This window comes from Lagopus muta, chromosome 14 (assembly GCF_023343835.1).
Source record: "Lagopus muta isolate bLagMut1 chromosome 14, bLagMut1 primary, whole genome shotgun sequence".
NCBI lineage: Eukaryota > Metazoa > Chordata > Aves > Galliformes > Phasianidae > Lagopus > Lagopus muta.
Genome location: NC_064446.1, coordinates 17,452,694 through 17,477,067, shown reverse-complemented (window position 1 = coordinate 17,477,067; position 24,374 = coordinate 17,452,694). Strand labels below are relative to the sequence as shown.

Sequence of the window (24,374 nt, the reverse complement as noted above, 5' to 3'; positions counted from 1 at the left end):
AACCGCGGAGCGCCATGTTTGGGGGGGCTCTTAAAGGGGCCGCGCGCAGCCGCGCGTCAAATGGGGCGGGGCGCCGGGGGACGGCCGGCTGCCGGGGGGCGGGCGGAGCCGGCGTTATTTTCATTTGTGTTCGCACGAGGCGCCTTTCTGCAAGGAGCCGCATCTCCGCGCTCGGCCCGCGGCTCCCGGCGGGCGGCCCCGACCCCACCGCAGTGGTACGGCCCGAACCGGCCGCGCCGCCGCCGTACGTTCCGGCCGTGGGGCGGGGCGCAGCGTTCCACTCCCATCAAGCACGGCGCGCCCGGCGGCAGCATGGCGGTGAGTGGGGTGGCGTCCCGCACGGCAGCGTCTCGCGCTCCGCTCGGCTCTGGGGGTTGCGCGGCGCCGATCGTGCCACGCGGCAGCGGGGAGCGCGTGGCTCCGGCATCACTGAGCAGCGCCTTCGGAAGAGCCGCGCGGCTCGGAGGCGGAGCGCCGTCCCGTAGCGCTGTGCAGTGTGATAGAGAGTCGCGCCTTACGGCACGGCGTCGCGTTTCGTCGCGTTTGTTCTCGGGCGCGGTGCCCGGTGTCATTCCGTGAAAGAGCCGGCCGTGTTTCCCGGTGTGGGGGGGGGTTGACATCGCGATGCTCTGCTGAGGCCGTGCTGCAGTGTGCGCGTCCCGGAGACGTGCTTGCGGTAGTGCTCCGCAGCGAGGATAGCCGGTAACAAAGCGACCTGCGATGCTCTGCGGCCCCGCCGTGTTTGCTGGGCCCTTCGTGCCGACTTCTGTCACCCCGCGCTTCACAGGAGCGAAAAGGGACGGCGAAGGTCGGCTTCCTGAAGAGAATCGAGAAGGAGATCCAGCAGAAGTGGGATGATGAGCGAGTCTTTGAGAGCAGCGCTGTGGACAGGCGCGATCCAAAGAGGTAGCGTTATATTTTCTTGCGTGTTTTGTTTTCAATTTTTTGTTGTTTATTTTTATTTTTATGGATTTTTATGGAACGTTTTTTCCCATCAATACCCAGGGTAAAAAAACGCCTTTCTGTGAGTCGAGTTCCTCTGTGGGGTGGCAGTGCTGTGATACATTGGCACCAAGCAGAGGTGGCCTCGTGCTGCTCGGGTCCCAGCGGGGTGGGGCAAGCTGCCCTGCCTTCCTTGGTGCTGTCAGTGCTCCCTGGTTTTAAAAGTGAGGCTCTTTTCAGTGACTTCTGCTCTCAGCTGTGGAGGAGCTTTTTCAGTGTGACAAAGTGGGAATTTTGGTTGAGGAATGACTCCCCCTGTAGAAGCACAGCTCCGTGGTTCGAGGTGAGGCCGTTTGCAGGACACGGGCTTGCTCTGCCTCACCACGAGGGGTGGTTGCACACACAGCTTGGGTCCTGACGCAGGCTGACCTGTTTTCCTTGGCACGGAGATTGCTGTAGACCAGCTGTGTTTCCTGGTTTGATTTCTGCCTGAATAACCCTGAGAAGCCTGTTTAAGCCTGAAGCTGTGGAAATATTGAGTGTGCTTGGCAGCTGAATCCCTCCCTGATCGATAGAATTGCTATTTACAGTGTGGAAAGACTTGTGAAACAGTACTAGTAGCTTAAGTGGGTATTGTAGTGAAAAAACAGCAACCTTGGCAGCGTGAGTTATTTCTTATCTTGGTTTAGTTTGGCTTTCCTGTATAATAACCTAAGTGCTCTAACAAACAGCACCTTCTTAAACTGTAATCTTCTGTGAGCAGAGAAATGACTTGGCTTTTGTTTTTGTGTGTTTCTGAATCTGTGGCGTCAGAAGGGTGGGTCCATGCTGTGGGTTGGGGTAGAGTGCAAAGATGGAGGCAGTCATTACAAATGGCCTAATGATCTACAAATTATGTTAGATGTTTTGGAAGGTCCATAACCTGTATTCAAAGAGCTGTACAACAATATTATGCTTGATTACTACCAAGTAGTTGTACGCAGTGTTTGAGTGGAAAAGCTGAACTCGGTGGAAGATAAATGATTTCCCTGAGCCTTTGCAGCAGTTCATCTACAGAAATCAGGACTAGAACTTTTACAACTGGGAATGTGTTGCATTTAATTCAGAGCTGCTTTGTGATGTCAGTCCTATGAAGCTGTGGGGTTGTTTTATAAGGGGACAAAACCTGTTGTCATTGCAGTGCTTTAAAATTGGGCTGTTTTTGCAAGATACAGATTATTTTGGTGTCACTGTGTGCTGATAATGTCTGAACGTGTAATGATGTTAGCAGTGTTATTTGTGCTTTTTTTTTGAAGCTCACTTTAAAGCTGCTTGCATTGGGTGTTCTAATTCTTTGAATTTCTTCCCAGCAAGGGGAAGTACTTTGTTACTTTTCCTTACCCCTACATGAACGGCCGACTTCACCTGGGACACACCTTTTCTTTATCCAAATGTGAGGTAAATATTTTCCTTTGCCAATACCCTTAAATGCTACTTTTGAAATAGCTAATGCTTCTTTGGAGCTAGCAGGATGCCTTGCTAAGTACTTTGTAGGCTTAATGATGATGTCTTCCTGCTTTCTTATTTTTCCCACATTTTCAATAGGAATAGTACTGTTTGGGGGGAGAAAAGGATTGCGTATAACCTGTGTAGTTCTAGGAAACTGGATTGCAGGTGCTGCTCTTTCAGAGATCAGAGATGTTTAGGAGATGTTGCTGCTTATTGCTTGTCTAGCTGCTGACTGGCACGAGCATCACAGAGAGCCTTACCCTCTTTGTAAGTACAGTGCTCTGTTTCCTACATTAACAGGCTCCACGAACTCCATCTTTTCTTTGCATTCTTCTGTAGCCTAAAGCAACCTCCCAGGAAAGGTTGGCAGGTTTGTCCTGATGTGGCCAGGCAGTGCAGGTCTGGTAGCCTCTGGAACCTTCATTTCCTTCAGCACCTTCATGGGTGCTGCCTGCTGCATGCATCTGCCTTTCAGTAGCTTAATGGGAGGAAGGAATTGTATTTTCTCTTTGGGATGGGTGCTGTTTTAACTTTTTGCCATTCTCTTTTCATTTCTCTACTTTATATAGTTTGCAGTTGGATATCAGAGGCTCAAGGGGAAGAACTGCTTGTTCCCATTTGGTCTGCACTGCACTGGGATGCCCATAAAGGTAGGACTTGCTGAGGGGTTTTCCTTCTTGCTTTCCACTCTTAAAAGTACGTGGAGCATTGCTTTCTGTCAGTGCAGAACACTGTGGCGATTTATTCAAAGCTTTATCAAGAAACCTGGCTTTGTAGGAAAGGTGTGTTCTGTTCTTGAACTGAACTGCAATGTGACTTCCAAGAAAATGAAGTTTTTGAAATTCAGCTGGAGCAGTTCTTTGTTTGAGAGTTGTAGCAGAGATGCAAAGTCATGGCTTGAAGCAGTGATGGGGCACCTGGTGGGGAAGGCAGGCCCAGCCCAGGGAAGCTCAAGTGTGTGCAATGTGCCTCAGTGAGTGGAAGGGCTGGAGCCAGGATCCTTCAACTACAAGGCTTTCCTATAAGTTGATGCAACATCTGGAAAAAGGTTGTGTTGTAGTGGGAAGCACAGTGTCACAGTAAAAATCAATCCTCAATCAATAGCTTCAGTCATAGATATGGAGAAGTGCTGACAGACTTCCAATAACTCTAATTAGGCTTGTGCAGATAAACTCAAAAGAGAAATGGAGCTGTATGGCTGCCCACCTGAATTTCCTGATGAGGAGGAAGAGGAGGAAGAAAACTCTGCTAGAAAAGATGAAGAGATTATCATCAAAGACAAAGCAAAAGGAAAAAAGGTAAAGTTGATCAAACAGGGATTGGTAGCTGTGCTCTCAGAGCTTCCAGTTGTGTAGCACAGCCTGTTTTCCCTCCTTCACACTCCTCAGAGAGAAACGGGGTGCAGATCTTAAATTGTTTTTCCAAGGCACCTCAGTACTTGTAATGCTGACTTGAGGAAAAATGCATCAGCTGCATGGATCAAGAGATACCATTTTGTTATGTGAAAACTTTACAGTGAGCTGATGTACTGTAGTGATCATATTAACTTCTATATTGGGTAGTAACTTTAATAGAGGGGGGAAAAAGAGCATATGCAAGTATTGCCAGTGTGAGAACACGTACTGTATTTCTCACTGCAATTGTCCTCTCAGAGTAAAGCTGCTGCCAAGAGTGGTTCTTCCAAGTACCAGTGGGGCATCATGAAGTCTTTGGGTCTGTCGGATGAAGAAGTGGTCAGTTTCTCTGAAGCTGAGCACTGGCTGGATTATTTCCCTCCCCTTGCTGTCCAGGACCTGAAAAGTATGGGATTAAAGGTAACTGTTAGAAATGTAAAGCTTGTTTCTGAAAGCAGCCATATTTGTATTTATGAATATGGTTCTGTTCCTTTGGGACTAGAAATCATCTGCGCAATAAAGACATTATCCCAAAAGTGTTTCTATTATTTATAGAATTATTAAATTAATCTTTTAATATTGATCTTTTGATAGTCTCGTGTGATTAAGAGCTTTCTCATCTACAGAGTGTAACTGTGTGTCTGTCGCTCCTTGAAACAAGAATCAGATGAAGAAGTCAGGGCATTCTTTCCCTGTTTCCATATGAAGTTACCATTCTATAATCAGTATTGACAGTAGTAGGAGGAGTAATGATATGATGACACATGAAGATACTTGTCCTACTGATAACAAATGTCTAAAAACAGACAGATATTGAGAAACAGTTACTGAAATTCAGCTTTGTTGATTGGTTAAAACTTCTACCAGACAGTCGGCCCACGAGGCCTGGAGTCACACATGTCAGCTCTCAAGGCTGTGCGTGCAGGCTGCCCAGTTGCCTTTTTAAGCATGCACCATTAGTGTGCATGCACTTCTGTTTATTTTAAAATTAGCATTGCTGTTCTGTGGTTCCTTAAATTTGGTGTTGGATGTGTTTAGTAGAGACTCCTATGCATTTCCAGGTGGATTGGAGGCGTTCCTTCATTACCACAGATGTTAATCCGTACTACGATTCCTTTGTGCGATGGCAGTTCCTGACGTTAAAAGAGAGAAATAAGATTAAGTTTGGGAAACGGTAAGGCTGCTCTGAGGTTACTGTGAATGTGGGTGAACTGAGTTTGTGACAGATGGAAGCGTCACAGCATGTTTGTAACACAGACTGAACTAAAAGGCTTTTATTTCGAATACCCTATCGGTGTAAAAGGCAGGGGGCTTATTGTGCTCAGTTTGTGTTGTAGTTTTACCACAGCTGTCAATTCAAGGTTAAATCAGTACTGACAGCTCATGCAATAACTGTCATTGGCGTCTGTGGATAGTGGGTTGAGCAAAATTTGAGGATATCCTTTGGTTCTCCCTTTGATAAAGGTAATTTTTCTTTATAGTTTATGAACATATACTTTTATTTTTTAGATACACAATTTATTCTCCAAAAGATGGGCAGCCTTGCATGGATCATGACAGGCAAACAGGAGAGGTAGTGTTTTCAGTTGTTTTCATGCACTGCTTGTGGCTCTTATCTGCTGAAAGGGAAAAAAAGTGTCTTGGAGCAAAATGTATTTCATGCATTCCAAACTGCCTGTTCTCAATTGTTGGTACATGGGGAAAATTGAGTGAACTATTGAGAGTACTTACCTTAAACTGCAGATATTTTCCATTGTGATCATTCCCTGTGAATATTTGGCAATTTGTGCCATCAGCACTGCTGCAGCATATCCATCTGTTGAGACATAAGCTTTTATTTTGCTGCTGAGATAGCTGCTTTCATGAGTAAATTTTTGGACAGAGGTATAAAACAGATCCTCTCTCTTCAGTCTGCATTTTATGAAGCAGTTTTGTTTCAGTGGAGTTGTGGTTTACTTTGAAGAAAGCATTGTTGCCTTAAATAGCATTTAGGTTAACTACAGAACAGTTTTTCTTAACTGCTGGAGTCAACTTCGTGTACTGATTGCTGCTTTGTTTATGTGAACTGCAGGGTGTTGGACCTCAAGAATACACTCTAATAAAAATGAAGGTGTTAGATCCTTATCCAGCCAAGTTAAGGTAAGTCTTGAATTCATAACAGCAAGTCAGATCCCTCTTATGGCCAAAAGTGACCTTAAGTTAACCTGGTTTGCCTAATGCAGGATTTAATTCCATCCAGTTACTTCTGTCACTTCCTGAACGTGGTCTCTGCTTTGAGCTGCTGTATTTGCTGTGTGGAGCACAGAATTGAGTTGAAACAAGCAGACATGCAGCAAACGAGAAGCAAGCCCTGCACTGAATTTAATGAGCCAGATAGGAAATGTAACCTGTAGTTCATGTTGGCTTCAGAGCATGTTTTGTGTTATTTACCCTGGATGTTTTTATTTTGGTGACTTACAAAATGCTTTCCCCCCCCCCCCACCAGTGGCCTGAGAGGAAAAAATATCTTCTTGGTGGCTGCGACGCTCAGACCAGAGACCATGTTTGGGCAGACCAACTGCTGGGTCCGCCCAGATATGAAATACATTGGCTTTGAAACTGTGAGTGGGGATATCTTTATCTGCACCCAGAGAGCTGCCAGGAACATGTCCTACCAGGGCTTTACGAAAGACAGCGGAGTTGTGCCTGTTGTGAAGGAACTGATGGGAGAAGTAAGCATCTTGCAGCTTCCTGGCCAAGTCTTTTTCTTTTTCTTGTACTTCTAAAGGTGGTGGTAGAATTCTACTTATAATGAAAATGTAAATGTGGTTTTGGTAGATGAACTCAGCAAGTTTAAATGAGTATCAGCAGGAAGGGCTTAGTGGGGTTGAAGAAATGCTGTTTGTGTAATTATGTTCCTCTGCCCCACACAGGAGATTCTTGGTGCTGCGCTTTCTGCACCTCTCACCAGCTACAAAGTTGTGTATGCTCTTCCTATGCTCACAATCAAGGAAGATAAAGGTAAAGTTGCAGCAGCAGCTTGTTGAGATCTGCCTGGTGCATGCTGTGCATTCAGTATGTCACCTGATGTTTTATCTGTTGTATCTTTTTCTTTGTAAAGGAACGGGAGTGGTCACAAGTGTCCCCTCTGATTCTCCAGATGACATTGCTGCCCTGAGGGATCTGAAGAAAAAACAGGTTCATCTCTTCTCTCAATGACTTCTGGTTTTATTTCCTTTTCAAGGTGTGGAGGGATGAAAATGGATATTCAGTGGATAAATCAAAACTCCTTTTAATTGGAGCTTTGCCATCCCTAACTTCACATCATTGTAGTTAAATGAAGTTAAAACTAGCTGAGCTCAGTCAGGTTTTTTTTGTCTTCAAGAAGGATTTTGAATGGGAATTGTGTTGCTTTTGTCTTACTGACATTCTTCTTCTGTACATTGAACTAGAAATGATTCCTGTTGTGGAAATGAATTTGAGATGAGACCTCTATATGAATTTAAAATGAGTCTTAGAGTAGCTGTTGCTGTTACAGCTTCAGAAGTGCATCGCTGTCTGAACAGCTGTCAGTGGCTGCGGAGTTCTAGTTCTGCTCATTTCCAGTGATGTGTTTTTCCCATCTTCAGATACGTACGTGGTCTGATAGAGTCACCAGAAAATTAAACAGATGCAAGTCAGATGTGTGAAGTAGTGAGCAGGCAGAACAGCAGTTTTGTTTGTTTTATAGTAAATTAGCATGTTTGCAAAAGACCTTGGGAACAGATTAAAAAACTTCTAAGGTAAATTTCTTTCTTCCATTCATATGCTGTGTTTTTTTTCCCCTCTAACTTTCAAAGGCCCTCAGAGGGAAGTATGGGATCAGAGATGAGATGGTCCTGCCGTTTGAACCGGTGAGTTCACCCACTTGGCTGCATCTGCAGTACGTGTGGTGGCTTTGTGCTCCCTGAGAAACGTGCCAGGATGGTGCACCTCTTCCAGAACTGTTGTCTGAAGTTCTGTTCAGCTGGGAAGCTTAGAGTGATATTGTCATGTTTTCTTACAGCTGTTGTATGTGGGCTGTGAAGGGTTGCAGTCAAGATTTTTTTTTTATTCTGTGATATAAGAAATGTACAAAAGCTTTTTTTTTTTGGTGGGAATTACTGTTCTGGAGAATGCAGTACATCATTATCCTGATAGCCTGTTGGTTATAGTAATAATCTTGCCTTCAAGGCAAGATGTAAAGGACTGAAGTTACTGAACTATTAATACAAATGATGGCTGAATCGGTTTTTGTTGGAAAACACAGATTGCTGTAGAGCTGTCCCAGCGTTTTGTGTTGGCCTTGCTTCCGTGGGCCAGCTGTAGTGCTGGTACAGTGTGATACTGGCAAGATGTGAGGAGATAAAACTGGGTTATTGCCTGTGGGGGAGCAGGTGAGGCATCTCATAGGAGGCATCAGGAATTCTTGACCTAATCAGGGAGTTGCACCAATACTTTGTAAATGCCTGTGAAGCTCAATTAGTGATGGATGCTGTAAGTGTGCACAGAGTAGCACGATGCAGTGGAAGTCAGCCATTGCTCTGGCACCTCCTGCTGAGTCACTGGGGCTGTTCAGTACTGGCTCTTGCCCTGCTATCATGCAGTGTGTTCAGGTAATGTGTAAAAATTGCCTTTTTTCCTTTTGTCATCACTTGTTCAAACTCTGCTGTCAGCTGCAAACCAAGCTAAAAATACTCGTCTCTCATTGAGCATGTCTATTCTGAAGTGAAATCTGGGAGATGAATTCTTGTGTGGATTTTATTGTGCTGAGATGATTTGAAATAAATACCCGATGCTGTTTTGTTAATTCTCAGGTGCCCATCATTGAAATCCCAGGTTATGGCAACCTTTGTGCTCCATTCATCTGTGATGAGCTCAAAATCCAGAGCCAGAATGACAGAGAGAAACTTGCTGAGGCCAAGGAGAGAGTATACCTTAAAGCATTTTATGAAGGAGTAAGTAATAAAGGTGGTTCTGCTTAGTTTGACTGGGAGAAAAAATTGCCAGGGCAAGAGTTAGAAATAAATTAAAAGGACAGGAAAGGGAGAGGTTTATTTTTCACCACTTTTTGTTTAAAACTTCTGCAGTTGGAAGAGTTGTGTGGAATTGAGGGAGAATGGAGAAGTGAGTGACTTCAAATTGAGGCTCATAACTTAGTTTTTTTGGAAATGGTCCCATTCTGAGGAGCTGATCAATGTTGTTGCAAGTGTTGATTTGGAAACTGGTATAAAAAGATAGCAGCTTTTTTTTCGTCTGTGCTTACATGATGGCTTTCTGTGACATCCTCAGGTCTGTTTTTGTAAGCTGGCAATGATTTGAATTTCTGCCTAGCCCTGTGTGACTGCCTGTGTTTGTGCTGCCATGTGTACAGTTTATTTTTAAGGAGAAGATTGAGAAACAAAACCAAACAAACCACCCCAACAAATAAACAAAAGCCTCCAAAAAGCAAAAGCTTGCTTCCTATTTTTGCTTGTCAGAGGTAACAAAGAAGTGGCAATTATTGCTGGGTCTAAAACCTACTGCACCTCTTTCTTTTTAGTTTGAAGTGAATAAACTCCTCTGACTCATCTTTTACAGGTAATGTTGGTGGATGGATTTAAAGGACAAAAAGTTCAAGATGTCAAGAAACGTGTACAGAAGATGATGGTGGATAATGTATGTATGCATACCTGTATGGGATGGATGGCTAAAGCAGAGACCTCTTGTTCTCTGCTTTGTCTCACAACCTTATCTAGGAAATATTTTGGTATGATTATCGTATTTGATGTACTTGTAAAGATACTGAAAATGGAGTATCTGAACTGTAAGTCATCTTCAAGTGAAAAGTAGAGGGGATTGTTTACATGGAGATACCCTTTCTGGGGTTCATCAAGCAGAGAAGGAAGAGTAGTAACTGAAAAATGAGCATATCATGTCCAGTAAGATTTTCCTGATGAGGACAGCAAGTGGGACAGCATCTGTTAGTCTGTATTTGCCTGTTGTCACAGCATTGTCATCTTCAGATTATAGTAAAGCACTTTGTGGTATTTCGTGTTGCATCAGAATGGATGGGCTGGGAAGGCAGAATTTCAGTTCTACTTTTCTTTGCCTCATGTTTTTTTGTATTAGCTGTGACATATGTGATACATTTTAGGTTCTGCTATGAATAACTCCTTACCAAAAAACCTCCATTGAACAGTAATTGGTAGGGAGGTGATTAATGAGTAATTTTTGCTTCTGCCCTCCTTGTCATCGTGCATGAAGATGGTACTCTCAAAATTATGTGAACTGACACATCTGAGAGGTACACAGTCAAATATCATCTTCATTTTCTGGAAGGAAATGGTGGGGCAGTGCAGTAATGAAGCCATGTAAGAAATGCTGTAAAACAGACTGGAATTAAGACGATACACGTTTTAGTGAAACGTGAGGATTTGCAAGACTTTGTACTTAGATCTTAGCTTTATTGCCCTTTCAGGTGTGTAACATCTCTTGTAGGATGAAGCCATGATTTATATGGAACCTGAGAAACAAGTGATGTCAAGGTCTGCTGATGAATGTGTGGTGGCCCTTTGTGACCAGTGGTAAGTGAAGTAGAAGTGCAGTTAAAAGTCACTGTCAATTTACATCCTAAGTTATGGTGTTTTTTAACAATAAAATGTTCTGACCGTAGGTATTTAGACTATGGTGAAGTGGACTGGAAGAAACAGGCATCAGAGTGCTTGAAACAGCTGGAGACGTAAGTTATGAAAGCAGATGTGAAGAGGAGTGATTGTTTGGAGGTACTGTGAGGGCGGGGAGGAGTGGATACTCATAGCTTGGTTCTTCCAGGTTTTGTGAGGAGACGAGGCGGAATTTCGAAGCTACTCTGGGTTGGCTCCAGGAACACGCGTGCTCCAGGACATACGGCTTAGGTAGGGAAAGCACTCCTCTCTCCTGGTGCTTTGTGAGCATGGTATTCATTACATCGTTTGAAAGGCTGAAGTGCTGCCTGGAATCCAAAATGGTGCAGTTAAGTGTAGAGCAGGTTTAACCAACTTAAATCTAGATCCAACGTCCCTGAGAAGGCGGCACGCTGTATCTTGTGAACTCGTGTGGCACAGAACTTTTTCTTGGGCAGTTATTTTGGAAGGGATTTCAGCAGAAGAAACCTATGACTATTTCTTTAGCATCTCCTTAAGTGATGAATGCGAAGTGAAAGCAGGTGCTGTAAGCAAGGGGTGGTACTGTCTGATACCTTCTGCCTCTTCCAGGTACCCGTTTGCCTTGGGATGAGCAGTGGCTGATTGAGTCTCTGTCAGACTCTACAATCTACATGGCCTATTACACAGTAGCTCATCTGTTACAGGGAGGTAACCTGAGAGGTCAGGGAGAATCTCCTCTAGGCATCAGGTAAGGAGAATGTAACACCACTTTGCCTGTTCAGTTGTGTGCTTCTCTTCTGAGTTGTTCTTGACAAAGACTTGCCAAGCTAGCTGATGCTTTGCTTTTGTGTTTTAAAAGCATCACTGTAGAAACTTAACTTGCTGATTGCTGTGTTAAAGCAGTGGTGTAGAAGGAAAAATGAGGGAAAGAGAATTTAGTGCTGTCCCCAGAGAGAAGAGGGGGAATGTCCTTGAAAGCAGAACTGCACATGAAGTAAATCACCTTTTTTAGTACCTTGCCTTGAAATGGTCCTCCCCAGCTGTTAGAGTGACTTATTTCAGTGGCTGCTGAAGTGTCTCAGTTCTTGCTGAGAGACTGCTGTACAGCTCTGAAGAATGTTATGGTTCAGTGTACATAGAGCACAAGATCAAACTCCAGTTTTGTTACTGCATTAAAAGTTGGTAACTCCTGGGGGCGTAGAGCCCTCTATCCATAGCCCACGTGTGGAAACGCTAAAGACAGAGCCTTTGTTCTGAAACAGCTCTCAGAACTGCTCTGACCTTTTAGATGGGATGACTGAACATCATTCCAATGATGAATATCAGAGAGATGATGAGGCACAGCTGGTCTGGAATTTAAAGCAAACAAAAGCCACAGAAAACCCAACCCTGTGGCATTCTTGTCTTGAATCTTACGCTCTAATTTTGCCTATTTGGTGAGCTGCTTTCTGGAGTAGTTCACACACTGTGGAATTGCAACATGCCTTTTTTGATGCTATAACTAATCTGAGAAGCATTTCCAAAGTAATGTGTGTACAAAGAGAAGTAATTCTGAAAGGCTTTCATTTGGGTTTGAACCTTTCTAATTACAGAGAGCTTACCAACATGCTAGCCATGCCTGGATGCAAACTTTGTGATCATTCTTAGCACTGAGTTACAGATTTAACACGCTTAAGTATGTAAAATTACAGTGTGCTACTGCATGAGTGGATCACATCTTTCTTCTGACTATTAAGAAATGCTTTTTGCTGAGACTCCGTGGGGTGGGATAAGCAAGGGCTTTATGGCACATTAGTTGCCATTCAGGTAAGCAACCTTAGCACCAGGCGTAGAAGTGAGGACACAGCACACACTGGTGATTTAAAGCATAGAATAATAAATACCAGAGATAAAGCAGTGGAGTGCTGCACAGAAGAGTGTGTAAGACTGGTGTTGTTGTCTGTCATTTGAACTGCTTGTTGATAGGTACAGAAAGTGCTTTGGATCTGGAATGTGTTCTTTCTGCATAATACAGGGCAAACCACCTCGAGAGATGTTAAAGGATGGTAAACATAAGTTTGAAATTATTTGGTTTGAGATATGTGACAGGGGTGGACTCCCCTGAAATTGTAAGAAGCCAGAAATGAAACTGTGTAGAATGAAAACTATTGCTAGTGCAGACTCAGCTGTATCTTCATTCAAACTCGCAGAGCGAATCAAATGAGCAAAGAAGTTTGGGATTACATCTTCTTCAAGGAAGCTCCATTTCCTAACACAGAGATTCCGAAAGAGAAGTTGGACAAGCTAAAGGAAGAGTTTGAGTTCTGGTATCCTGTGGATCTCAGAGTATCTGGCAAAGATCTTGTTCCAAATCACCTGTCGTACTACCTCTATAACCATGTGGCAATGTGGTCGGATCAGAGGTAAGTTTGGAAACGATGCAGAGCAGGTGTGCAGGAGGTAAAGCTGCAGACCCTGCACTGCATGATGTTATGATGTGCAATACTGACAAAAAAAATCATAGAACCATGGCAGACTCCTAGCAAGGTGCAGTTCCTGTGCATGAGAACACAGTTAATATTTCCTTGAATGTCTATTTAAAAGTTGTATGAAATTCTGCATAGGAAAAGCAGTTTCCTGATTGTTAAATATTAAATCTGCTTCCTCCACTGACCAACAGATTTGCCCAACAGAAAACAGAATAGCTCTCCCCAGTGCTGTTGGGTAGTGCTAATGACTGACTTTTAAATTACCTGTACCTGAATAGAGGAGGGTGGGGTTGGATGCCGGGCTCCCTGCTTGGTATTTCAGCAGTGCTGAGCTCTGCCCCTCATGTTGTAGTTCTCCTCGTTTTCAAAGACATTCCTTGATTTCTTAACTTTTAAGACACCTCCCAGATGCTTTCCTGAAGATTCTACTTAAGGTGTTCATCCCTGACTGGAGAAAAAAAAAAACAAACTGTTTTTTGAAAGACAATGTGTTTACTTTGTAATATGCTTTGTATCTTCAAACAGAGAAAAATGGCCGGTAGCTGTTAGAGCAAATGGACACCTCCTCCTCAATTCTGAAAAGGTATGGTGAGGTTTTGTGTGTGAACTTCTTGTGGATGTTCAATAGGCCCTTACCAGACTCAAAAAAATCCATATGAAGATAAAAGGAGGAAAGTGAAAATTCTAGTTCCTTCACTCTTACCTTCCAGGTTTTCATTCACCAGAGGTAACTGGAGAGACAGAAATTGCTGTTCCTCCATTGCTGCTTCACGTTCTTCTGTTAGCTCTTGTATCACTTGATTGGTTTAGTGAAGATTTCAGTGAATTTCTGTTATGTTTTAGGATAATGAAAATGTAGTAAAACAAACAAAAAAAATCATTCTGCCTTTTAGCTTTGAGGCCTGGAGTCAGTATAAGAAGAGGAAATTTTGTGTGGATGACTTGCTAATGCACATGAGTTCTGAAACTGAATTTGAAAGTAGAAGTGCCTGAGCCTAGGAATTTGGCCTTGGAGATTGTCTGATGTGAAACCAAGAAAGCCACCATGATCCTTCTTGAAAAACTGATGCAGGATGAGCTGAAAATGCTGATTTTGAAGTAGTATTTAATTTTCAGGGATTGGATCAGAGTAATTCCTGGAACTGGGTTTTGGTGCCAGTTGTTCCATTTTCCAAGGCCTGAGAAGTTCTGGAGTGGAACCCAAACGACCCAGGAGGCAGCTGCAATTTCCATGAGTTTATAGCTTATGGCTGCCTTGGTAATCGCACGGTTGCCCAAGTCACAGGCTGAGTTCTGTGTTCTGAGCAGATCTGTACTTGTGAAGGTCGGTCTGTTTTTGCAGTGTGACCTCGCTCAGATTTACCAAAGTTCCCTTGCTCTAATTCATGAGAAAATGCTTTCCTAGTGTTTTCACCAAACTTCTTCTGTCTTCTTGCCTGTCCAGCAATGGAGTAGGTATGAGAAAACAAAGGTGGTTCTATTTCTTTCAGATGTCTAAATCTACGGGCAACTTCCTTACCCTAACTCAAGCTGTGGACAAGTTTTCTGCAGATGGTAAGTATGTTCTGACCTGTCTCTGTATTTCAGTGATGCCAAAATGATGAGAACTCATGTTTTGCTCTCAGAGGAGCAGTGGGTATATTGGAGTATTGCATTGCAATAAACCTACCAGCTGCTTTTGTTTGAAAAGCTGAGCTGTGTTTAGAAAATTGGGATGTGCATTAATGGAACACCTGTTTAAATCAAGACCTTCGCCCAGCTTGAGGTCTTCTGGAAGGTGCTTATTTCACACACTGCTATAGGAGATGAAAATACCAGACAAATGCTGCTGATGCACACAGTGTTCCTGCATGCCTTGTTCCTCCTTGCAGCCTCCTGGTGGCTCTTTGGTGTTTTCTGTTCCAACTTTGACGATGCCAGGCTCTTGGTTCTTGCTGTCTGTCTGATTTGCTTCCTAAGGAAAGCAGTGCTCATCTCCTTGGGTAAAGTGCATCCTTTGGGGCATGTCTCTAGTTGGCCAGGCGATTTGTAACTTAATTCCACATTTACATTAACATGGAATTAAAAGTTGGTTGTCACTGACTTGGAGTCCCTTGCCTCCTGCACCCCCATCTAGCAGCTCATTGCAAACCAGCCCTGTCAGCTGATGTGATTTCCCTCAGGAATGCGTTTAGCCCTGGCTGATGCTGGGGACACTGTTGAAGATGCCAACTTTGTGGAAGCCATGGCTGACGCTGGGATTCTTCGTCTCTACACATGGGTGGAGTGGGTAAAGGAGATGATTGCAAACAGAGACAGTTTAAGAAGTGGTCCTGCCAACACCTTCAATGACAGAGTCTTTGCCAGGTACTGTGGGAAGGCTGCTAATACAGCGTGGTGCCAGCTGGTTTTCTGTTTTCTTTCTTTTCTTGCAAGGATTGTCTTTGTAGCAGTCTTATGGAATTCATTAACTTGTATTAAAAAACATTTTTTAAATTCACTTTCAGAAGAGTTGATGTGACTGTGTTGTGCTGGTGGCATTTGTTGCATAGTTCCACACAGTACTCCTATTAAGTGAGGTGGGCTGTGCAATACTGGTGTTTTTACTTTCCTCCCTAGTGAAATTAATGCAGGCATAAAGAAGACAGATCAGAATTATGAGAAGATGTTATTTAAGGAGGCTCTGAAGACTGGCTTCTTTGAATTTCAGGTAAGAGCTCTCGTTATAGAAAAATAATGCTTGACATTTATTGCGTTGTGTGGGTTTCTTTTGATCCTGGTGTCTGTGATTCTTAACCAGACAGCTGAACTGGAATCTGAGTTATATCAAGAAACAAGACCAATTAGTTGGGCTTAATCTGAAATTATAAAGGTCTGTTTGTGGCATTTTGCAGAGGCCTGGAGGAAGACACCTGTGATGTTGCATGTAGGCACTATTGAGAAGACTGTTTCCTGTCTCTAGGTCCTTTTCAATAGAGTTTTAAGTAATCCAGGTAACAACAGAGTTCTCTGCAAATAGTGCTTTCTGATGCACTCCATAAACTACATCCAGAGTGTCTGCAGAAGCATTCCACTTCACTTAACGAGTTACAGACTCTCTTTATGTTTGGGAGTGGAGTTAAATAAGCTGAGTTGTATGGTATTCATTGCTCCTCTTTGTACTTATTTGTGAGGGCGTTTCGGGGTCTTTTATATCTGTCCTAATCAACACTAGGGTACTTTTTGTAAAGTGAAGCTGCCAGCTGACATATTTGCAGTCAGATACTTGAGAAAAATGCACTACTTCCAATAACCTGTTATTGAGTTCTAAGCTTCTTATGTTCTACAGGCACCTTGGAGCAAACAGCTGGGTGATCTTCCTTTTGAGAGCTTCTCCGTGGCAGTTATATTTTGTAATACATAATATTGTATTTATGGTGGTGACGTTGACTTTCTTCTAGGCAGCAAAAGATAAATACCGTGAGCTGGCGATAGAAGGGATGCACAGAGAGCTGGTGTTTCGGTTCATTGAAGTTCAGACTCTGCTCTTGGCTCCTATCTGTCCCCACCTGTGTGAGCACATCTGGTCACTGCTGGGAAAGGTACTAATGGATGTTTGTTTTGTCATTTGGTTCAGATCCGAGGTTTAATTGATTTTTAGGCTGGTGTCAGACTTGTAGATTTCGTTTGTTTGCAAGTAGGGGAAACAGCAGTCCTGTAACGTTAATGTATGCATTGCCATGACAGAATGCTGTGTGTGACAGCAGGTACGTCGAGTTACCCTGCGTCTTTGGTTACTGTAGTGATACGGGTAACTTCAATGCAAGTCGCTTTGACTAACTTCACACACAGGGTGATCTAAAATTAATCTGATCACAAAATATTCCTGCATCTATGCGTGGAACAGCTGCTTTTGTGCTGCCAGGTAAATTGGGGAAATGAATCCGGAGAAGTTATGCATCTATGTGGCAGGTGTGCTTGTGTATGTAACACAAATAAATGCACGTTGGCTGTGTTCTTACTCCTCTGCAACTGAGTAATGGATGAGTGCTCATTGAGGTTCATACTGCCTGAACTTGTTTCCAGTCGAGCCAATTGATTGAAGGACCACCAGATACATGCACTGAGATAAAAATGCCCTGTAACTTCTTCCTTTCTTAACAGCCTGATTCCATCATGAAAGCCTCCTGGCCAGAAGCTGGCCCTGTGGACGAGATCTTAATTGGCTCTTCTCAGTACCTCATGGAAGCAGCTCACGACCTCCGACTCCGTCTCAAGGGCTACATGGCACCTGTGAAAGGAAAGGTGCTGTGTAATGGTCGTCTAAGTGTGCACAGCTGGTGATTCTGCATTGCCTCCTCCCTCCTGATGTTATGAATCTCTTCCTTCCTTTCCTCAGAAAGGTGCTAAAGAACCTTCCCAGAAGCCTTCTCACTGCACCATCTACGTAGCCAAGAGCTACCCGCCATGGCAGCACACCACCCTGCTGCTTCTGCGCCAGCACTACCAGGCAGGTGTTCTTCTGTGGCTTTTTGGGCTCCTTCTCTGCTTTATCTGTAAGGAAGTTTGTAAGTTGTAACTTGTTACCAAATTACTTACGTGTAAAGTGAGGTAGTTCTAATTTCTTCTACAAATGTCCAATGAATTTTAACGCTTAATGGGAACGTTCTGAGGTGTGTCTTTAATTCAACAGCATGTCCTTACTGCTTTTGGCTATTTCTGAGTAAAAGTGGGCCTGTGTTCCCCTTCATTTGAAAGGCTATCCACTTGTAAATGAGTTCTTTCCCAGCAGTGTTTCTGAGGAAATCTTACTGGCCAAGAGGTTGATGCTGCCTTGCTGCACGAGTGGGCTTAGAGGTGTTTTCTGCTCCCTAAGTAGGCATGTACTGTTCAGTGAGGAGGTTGCAAGAAATAAGTTGGAAAGCAGTACGTGTCCTAAATGCAAGAAATTCACTTCTCTGGAAGTGGAGAAACCTGTTTCTGACACGGAGACTGCTGGGTGGCTTTTGCCTTGCTGGTGAGCTGCTATCCTCAGCATTGTAGCTGACACCTTTTGAGTCAGGACTCTTATAACTTGCAGTGTTGAATTAAATCATTATTCCTTGTGTGAAACTTGTCTTTAGAGTATTAAACATTGGGAGTTCTGTAGCATTTCCTGCATCAGCATTAAATTCTGCTGTTCAGTCTGGTTTGCTGAATGGGAGTAATGGCAAATACCTGAGCTGTGAATGTAAAATCAAAACAGTTGAGGAAATTAGTGCTTAAATAGCTGCTCGAGGGTGGACTTAAATATGCATTTGAGATGTGTTTTACTTGATAATTTAGGTACACTAATACGTTGTTGCAGACAAGATTAAAGAATGGCAGTAGATATCCATGGGTTTTGGTAAATTTTACATTTTAAATACTTCTAAAGGGTAGGAAAATGATTGTGTGGAATCAATGATAACAGTCCTTGAGGGCGTTTTGGTAAAGCATGGGGGATAGATGATAGTAAAGGGAACATGTTGTGGTTTGTTTTTTCCTTCTGATCCTTGTACTTAATGGATATCATCATTGTTTAGGTCACTGGAGGTCGGCTGCCAGACAACAAGGTGATTGCCAGTGAGCTCAGTGCCCTGCCAGAGCTGAAGAAGTACATGAAGAAGGTCATGCCTTTTGTTGCCATGGTTAAGGTGAGCATCAGAGCGCTCTCATGCAGAAGGCTGGTGTTTTCCTGACCTTGCACAGAGTGTTGCCAGCAAGTTGAGGGACTCAGTTCTTCTGCTCTGTTCTGCACTGGTGAGGCTGCACCTGCAGTACAGCACCAGGTTTTGGGCCTCACAGTGCAAGGGAGACAAAGAGCTGCTGGAGAGCTGCCAAAAATGAGCCTTCAGAGGAAAGAGGGCACAAAGCAGCTGCTATGAAGTTTCCTGCATAAGAGAAATTTGTAAGAAGACGCAGTATTTTATAGATCAGCTCATACATTTGCAACGTATCAGCCAAACTTTCAGCCATGCAAGCAGATCAGGTCTGAAATGTAGCTGTTTTTTGTCGTTAGTCTGGCAATTAATGATTCCCTTACATGCAGGGAATGGTTTGGCATGCTGAGACTTACCAACACTTCATCCGTGTGCTTTGAAAGAAGAGCAGTAAGCAACTGCATATGAATACATAGAAGAAACATGTGAGCTTAGATTCCCTAGACCAGTATGTTCTCTGAAACAGATTATTCAGCAGTTCCAGGGTATCAGAAGCATTTCTGCTTGTGCTTCCTCTCTGTCAGAAGGTCAGGCTTTGTGATTTACTAAGGGAAGCAGTTCACTGTTGGTGCAGGGAATCTTGCACATTACACTGATGAGGGAGCCATGGCTGTGCTGAGAGTGATGAAGCAGAGCTTCAGAGGAGACAGCTGACTGTGTGGAAGCAAGAGACTAATTAAATTCCAAAGAGGAAGTTCTGTTTTACTCCAATAAATAAATAAAAAGTGGTTGTTATATTGCTTTTAATACTTTGGCTATTGTTACTGTTGCTGTTGGTTTTCTATACTAATTAATTTACCTTTATGTTAACATATAAAGTGGTTGTTATTTCCCTGCAGAGAACTGTTTTATGACTGTTGTGAACGTGTTCAGCTGTTGTGTGCTTGTTCTTTATTCTAAACTAGGTCATAAGACTGAATTTCATGCTGTGAAACAGCAGTGAAGTGCTGACTTACTGGGAGAATTCTCAACTCGCACATTAAATGGAGATTACGAGTGACAGAATATAAAACACCTTTTGAGTTCTGTGTTAAAGATGCGTTATAATTGCTCTTACTCCTCCCATCAGTGTCACCAGCTCCCTGTAGAAGACACCCTGTTACAGGAGAATTATTGCTCCTGTGCCAGCAGAGAGCTCGCGTATTTTAAAGCCTGTTCTTTTCATGACTAATGTAGACAGATTGCAATTTTGAAGCATCATCTTGCAGTGTTAGATGGTTTTAATCCATTTTTTCTTCTGGCAGGAAAACCTGGAGAAGAATGGTTCGCGTGTTCTTGATCTGGAGCTGGAATTTGACGAGCGGGCAGTGCTCATGGAGAACATCGTCTATCTGACAAATTCCCTGGAGGTTAGCATGTTCTGATGCACTTGTTGCTTGGCTCTTACTGGGATAGCTAGAGGATCAGCCTCTTCAGTGCCACTTCTGAAGAGCTTTGCTCTGACCTGTAACCTTGTTTTTCAACTGAAGGAATTAGGATGTGTGTCACTGGTGAGAGTGGTCGCAGTCCTTAGCCTGAAGTCCTCAGGCTCTGGCAGTGGCACACGTGAGCTGTAGCAGATTACTTTGTTCTCTTCAAAAGCTGAATCTGGGCAGTGAAGTAAATGGGCAGTCTAGAGGAAGTTATGCTTAGCATGATCATCAGAACACTTAATGAGGGGACAGCTTGGGCAGGTTTATGAGAAACAGCTTGTTTCGAGAGTTAGAAATTTCAAAAATACAAACCACAGAATTTCATTGTTTTCAGTTGTGCAATATGAAATAAAAGTGGGCCCATTGGATTTGTCCTGTATCAGAGCAAAGTCTAGAGCAAGCAGTGCCTCTTTTAAAACTATCCGTAAGTTTGCTTTCTGTGATGAACTGTGGAAGGAAGGAGATGTCCTGCTGCACAGCGGGGCTTTCATGCAGGAGAGTGTCAAGATACATAAGAGCTGAACTGCTTTATCATGCAGAGTGCAGCAGGAGCTGCCACGTTCAGAACCTTGGCACAGTTACTCTGTTTCTGGGTGAGGTGGGGGCTGGCTGGCTATGAAAGCTATGTCTTTCTGCTATGAAAGATTTGGGGTTTACTGTCAGGTTCAGTGTGAGTGTGCTGTTACTGCAAATGGGCCATGCTGTTTGTTGACCTAGATTAGAAGGAGTTACTTGCACAGGATGTGATTTGGCAAGCCAAGGGAAGCCATCCCTCCCAGCTCTGCTGATCTCAGACTTGGAGGATGTGTGTTAGAGTTCTGTCCTCCTCATTGCCCCCACACCCTCCCCCCAGTGTTAGAAAGGATGGTGAGGAACTGCAGCTTATTGAGCAGAGGCCGTCAAGAGCAATGGTGTGAACTTCTTGGAGTGCATGGAGGTCTGGTATCTCTTGTTCCCTCTAATGTGATCAAACTCCTTGATTCCCTCCCCTCTCCCCGCCCACCTTTCCTGCAGCTGGATCACATTGAAGTGAAGTTTGCTTCTGAAGCAGAAGATAAAATAAAAGAAGAGTGCTGTCCTGGAAAACCATTCTCTGTATTCAGAACTGAGGTAACCAAGAGCAACAAAAAAATCCGATGTTCAGATATTGGAGGTCTGAAAAGTGGAATACAAACCAACCCACAAATATGGCATCTGAAAGTTTACTCAGAGGCGTAAATAGGAATTTGTGCCCTTCACACCCTTCAAAACAGGAAACGTTTACTGAAGCAATTGCTATTTCTTTCCTATGCATACAGCTGTCAATGTGACAATTCTGTCTTGGCCTTCAGGTGCTTCAGATCAAATCTTTCAATTGTGCTGGCTGGAAGGCTGTTAAATGAGTGACTTGAGCATCAGTGTGTATGCCTTCAGTCATGTGCCTTGCCTACCACCCTTCAGATCAAGTAGACTGTGTTCCAGCTAAAACATGGGCCAAAAAATAGAGAACTGAGAGCTGTTGATTCTGCTGATCTGAATTTTGCTTCTCTGCTGTTATTCAGAGCTTCTGGTGGTGCTGTGCTTGCTGGAAGGCATCACAAGCTCCCGTGTGAAACTTCATTTGCTGAATTCTGTAGTGTCTTAATGTTTTCAGTGCTCTTCTGTCAGTTTACAGTGGGCTAATAAATGGCATTCAGTTCATAAAATCACTTAAATTATCCTTTCAGCTCTGTTGTGGAATTCTGAGAGCACCAGTCAGTGAGCGTGAGATCTGTGCAATGCTACAGCAGCAGTAACAAATGTGAATGCTTCTAGCTCTGATACTCTTCAACAGTAAAAATTTCATGGATTTTTTTTTCCTTAGATATGTTCTGAAAAGTCACATACCCTGCAGCTTACATTCTAAAAACTTGTGTAGGTATTTCTGTTCTGCCACTGGCATTCTGTGCTGTGCAATGAAGGTGATCTGTCTGGAACACTTGGTGGTGGCTGGTTTGGTTTAGGTGCATATTTCCTCTGAGCCTTGAATCACAAACGTGGAGCCCCCTCTAATTGTTTGTTAACTGTCTTGCAGCCCAGTGTGTCTGTGTTTTTGGTGAACCCTCAACCATCAAATGGCCACTTCTCTACGAAAATTGAGATTAGGCAAGGAGATAATAGAGAGACTGTGATCAGGCGCCTAATGAAGATGGACAGAGGCATCAAAGGTAAATCCTGGAGCTGACGTGATGGGGGAGGTGGGCACAGAGCTGCTGTGTCAGTGGCACAGTGTGGGTGCAGTACAGGTGCAGCCGTGGCTCAGAAAGGTCTCTGCACGGAAGGAAACAGCTTTCCTAAGGAAACAGCAGCTGTGGTTCTGTTGAGGAGTGCAGAAAGTAGGAATGGAGCAAATCTGAATCACCGTAGAGCTGAATATTAGTGGAAAACTGGGCTGAATCCAAAAGGTTCTGACAGCAGAGAAATCTTTTCCTCGTTTTTCTGTATCTTGTGTTTATATTAACGTTTATCTGTCAAACAGAGGTAACCACTGATGGATGGTGATGCACACAGGGGGAGTACATGATAACTTGTGTGTAGCAAAGCGCATGTGGAGGGCGATGTGCTGTACACATAGAGATGTATATCACAGAATCACAGAATTGTAGGGGTTGGAAGGGACCTCCAGAGATCATAGAGTCCAACCCCCCTGCCAAAGCAGGTTCCCTACACCAGGTAGGTGTAGATACGTATATGTAATGCCCTGCTGCAAGGTGAATACTTTGAGATGATTGGGAAGAAGTGACTTTCCAGCTCTGCATCTCTTCCAGAAGGTGTCACTGTTCTGTTGGTGCACAGGAGAGAGGGGCAGTGCTTGGAGGAAGGCGTTACTGAAAGATCCTGGGTTTTTTTTCTGGTCTGCTCAGCAATCTTCTGCTGGTGCGAATTTAAAAAGGAACTGTATTTCACAAAAACTCTCCCGTTCCTTTCCCCCAGTCTCTGAAATTAATTCCTCGAAACAGAAGCACTGCTAAGTCACTCACAGCTGACATGAGAGCAAAAAGGCAGACGTGCTTGGAACGGGGCCGGGGGACTTGGAGATAAAACAGACAGATGCTGTCTCTCTACAGTTTGTGCTGTGCCTGCTGAATGGCATCTTCTGATGGGTCCAAGTCTTTGGGAGTGTATCTCCTTGGAGAAGATCTCTAGCAGGGCCACGTGTTCAGTGCTGCTGTGATGAGCTGGGCATCGCGGTCTGTGTGTAGATGTGTCCTCATTAGCTGTGGTTGTATTGCAGATCTCTCTAAAGTGAAGCTGATGAGGTTTGATGATCCGCTTCTTGGGCCTCGCCGTGTTCCGGTCCTCGGCAAAGAAGAAGCAGAGAAAACTGCTATTCCAGAGCAGGCAGTTTTCCACATCGACCTGGCTGAGAAACGTGTGTGCGTCACAGAGAGCGGCCTGAGGAGGGACATCGGTGACACCATGGTGTACCTGGTGCACTGAGCTGCCTGTGTGCAGCTTCATCCCTGGCTGAGAGGGAGAGAGCTCATGGAGTGACTCTGAAAGTGTTTGTGACAGAGATGTGGATTTGTTCTTCAAAAAAGAAAAAAGCCCACACAAAAAAATGCCTTTTTTGCATGCGAGTTTATCTCCACTCTTTAAAATGTGGATATAATGGAATTATTTTCCTTTGGCCCTTTGGGTTTTTTTGAAAATAAACAATTTTCCCAAACAATGTGGCAAATCTTCCTTTCCAGCTGGGGTCTGTGTGCTCAGTAGAGTATCAGGCTTAGCACTCCTTTCTCTCCCAGCCAAACTGGGATCCAGGCAGAGCAGTTGGTCATGAATCTCCTCTAATAGACGGGAGAAGCCACTTACAGACTTCTGTACTTTGCTTTTCAGTGACTGAACAGCACGAGGGCATTACCATATGGACCAGCAGGTCAGAATCAGCTCAGTAGTGGTAAACTTTGAGGTAAAAGTATGAAAGCTTCCATGCTAGGCTTTTAAAATAAAGGCTAAAACCTGAATTCTTTTTTTCCCTCACAAAGCTGTTTATAAATGGCAGCCCCTGTGCCTGGGAGCAGCTCTTCCTGCTCTGAAGCCATGGCTGAGGTTAGGAGCTGATCCTTGGTTACCATTATAAATGATGTATTGTAAGAAGATCCATATGGAAACCATTTGGGTGATGGGAATGGCTGCTCAGCGTTGCACGTCGTGCTGCAGCACCATGTTGCTGATGCAGGATCCCCTTTTGCTCAGGAATTCGGCTCAGAGTTTATTAATCCCTGCAGGTTCTCCTAGCAGAAGAGAGAATTATTGACTGGCAGCAGCAGTCTGTGTGGGATCGTTATTTTGTTTAAAGCAGTAACAGTTTTTCTTCAGTGCTGTC

At 43.8% G+C, this 24,374-nt stretch overlaps 1 protein-coding gene across 1 annotated transcript; it reads left to right on the top strand.

Annotated features, from left to right (window-relative positions):
* Positions 1-132: 132 nt before the first annotated feature.
* Positions 133-23,733, top strand: LARS1 (leucyl-tRNA synthetase 1). Its single transcript, XM_048960607.1, has 32 exons — positions 133-318; positions 788-906; positions 2,292-2,379; positions 3,000-3,080; positions 3,588-3,728; positions 4,083-4,244; positions 4,886-4,998; positions 5,334-5,397; positions 5,896-5,963; positions 6,310-6,535; positions 6,737-6,824; positions 6,925-7,001; positions 7,643-7,696; positions 8,639-8,779; positions 9,402-9,479; positions 10,302-10,387; positions 10,477-10,542; positions 10,635-10,717; positions 11,057-11,195; positions 12,637-12,849; positions 13,441-13,498; positions 14,406-14,469; positions 15,078-15,261; positions 15,514-15,604; positions 16,335-16,475; positions 17,038-17,178; positions 17,273-17,383; positions 18,438-18,548; positions 19,859-19,963; positions 21,041-21,136; positions 22,080-22,212; positions 23,280-23,733. Exons 1-32 carry the CDS (start codon positions 313-315, stop codon positions 23,483-23,485), a joined length of 3,534 nt encoding a protein of 1,177 aa, XP_048816564.1. The 5' UTR covers positions 133-312; the 3' UTR covers positions 23,486-23,733.
* The last annotated feature ends 641 nt before the right edge of the window (positions 23,734-24,374 follow it).

Bases quoted from the DNA above. Each gene is read 5' to 3' on its own strand.
- LARS1 (XM_048960607.1), top strand. The intron at 10,388-10,476 runs GTAAGTGAAGTA...TTCTGACCGTAG, and splicing joins GTGGCCCTTTGTGACCAGTG to GTATTTAGACTATGGTGAAG. The intron at 17,384-18,437 runs GCAGGTGTTCTT...ATCATTGTTTAG, and splicing joins TTCTGCGCCAGCACTACCAG to GTCACTGGAGGTCGGCTGCC.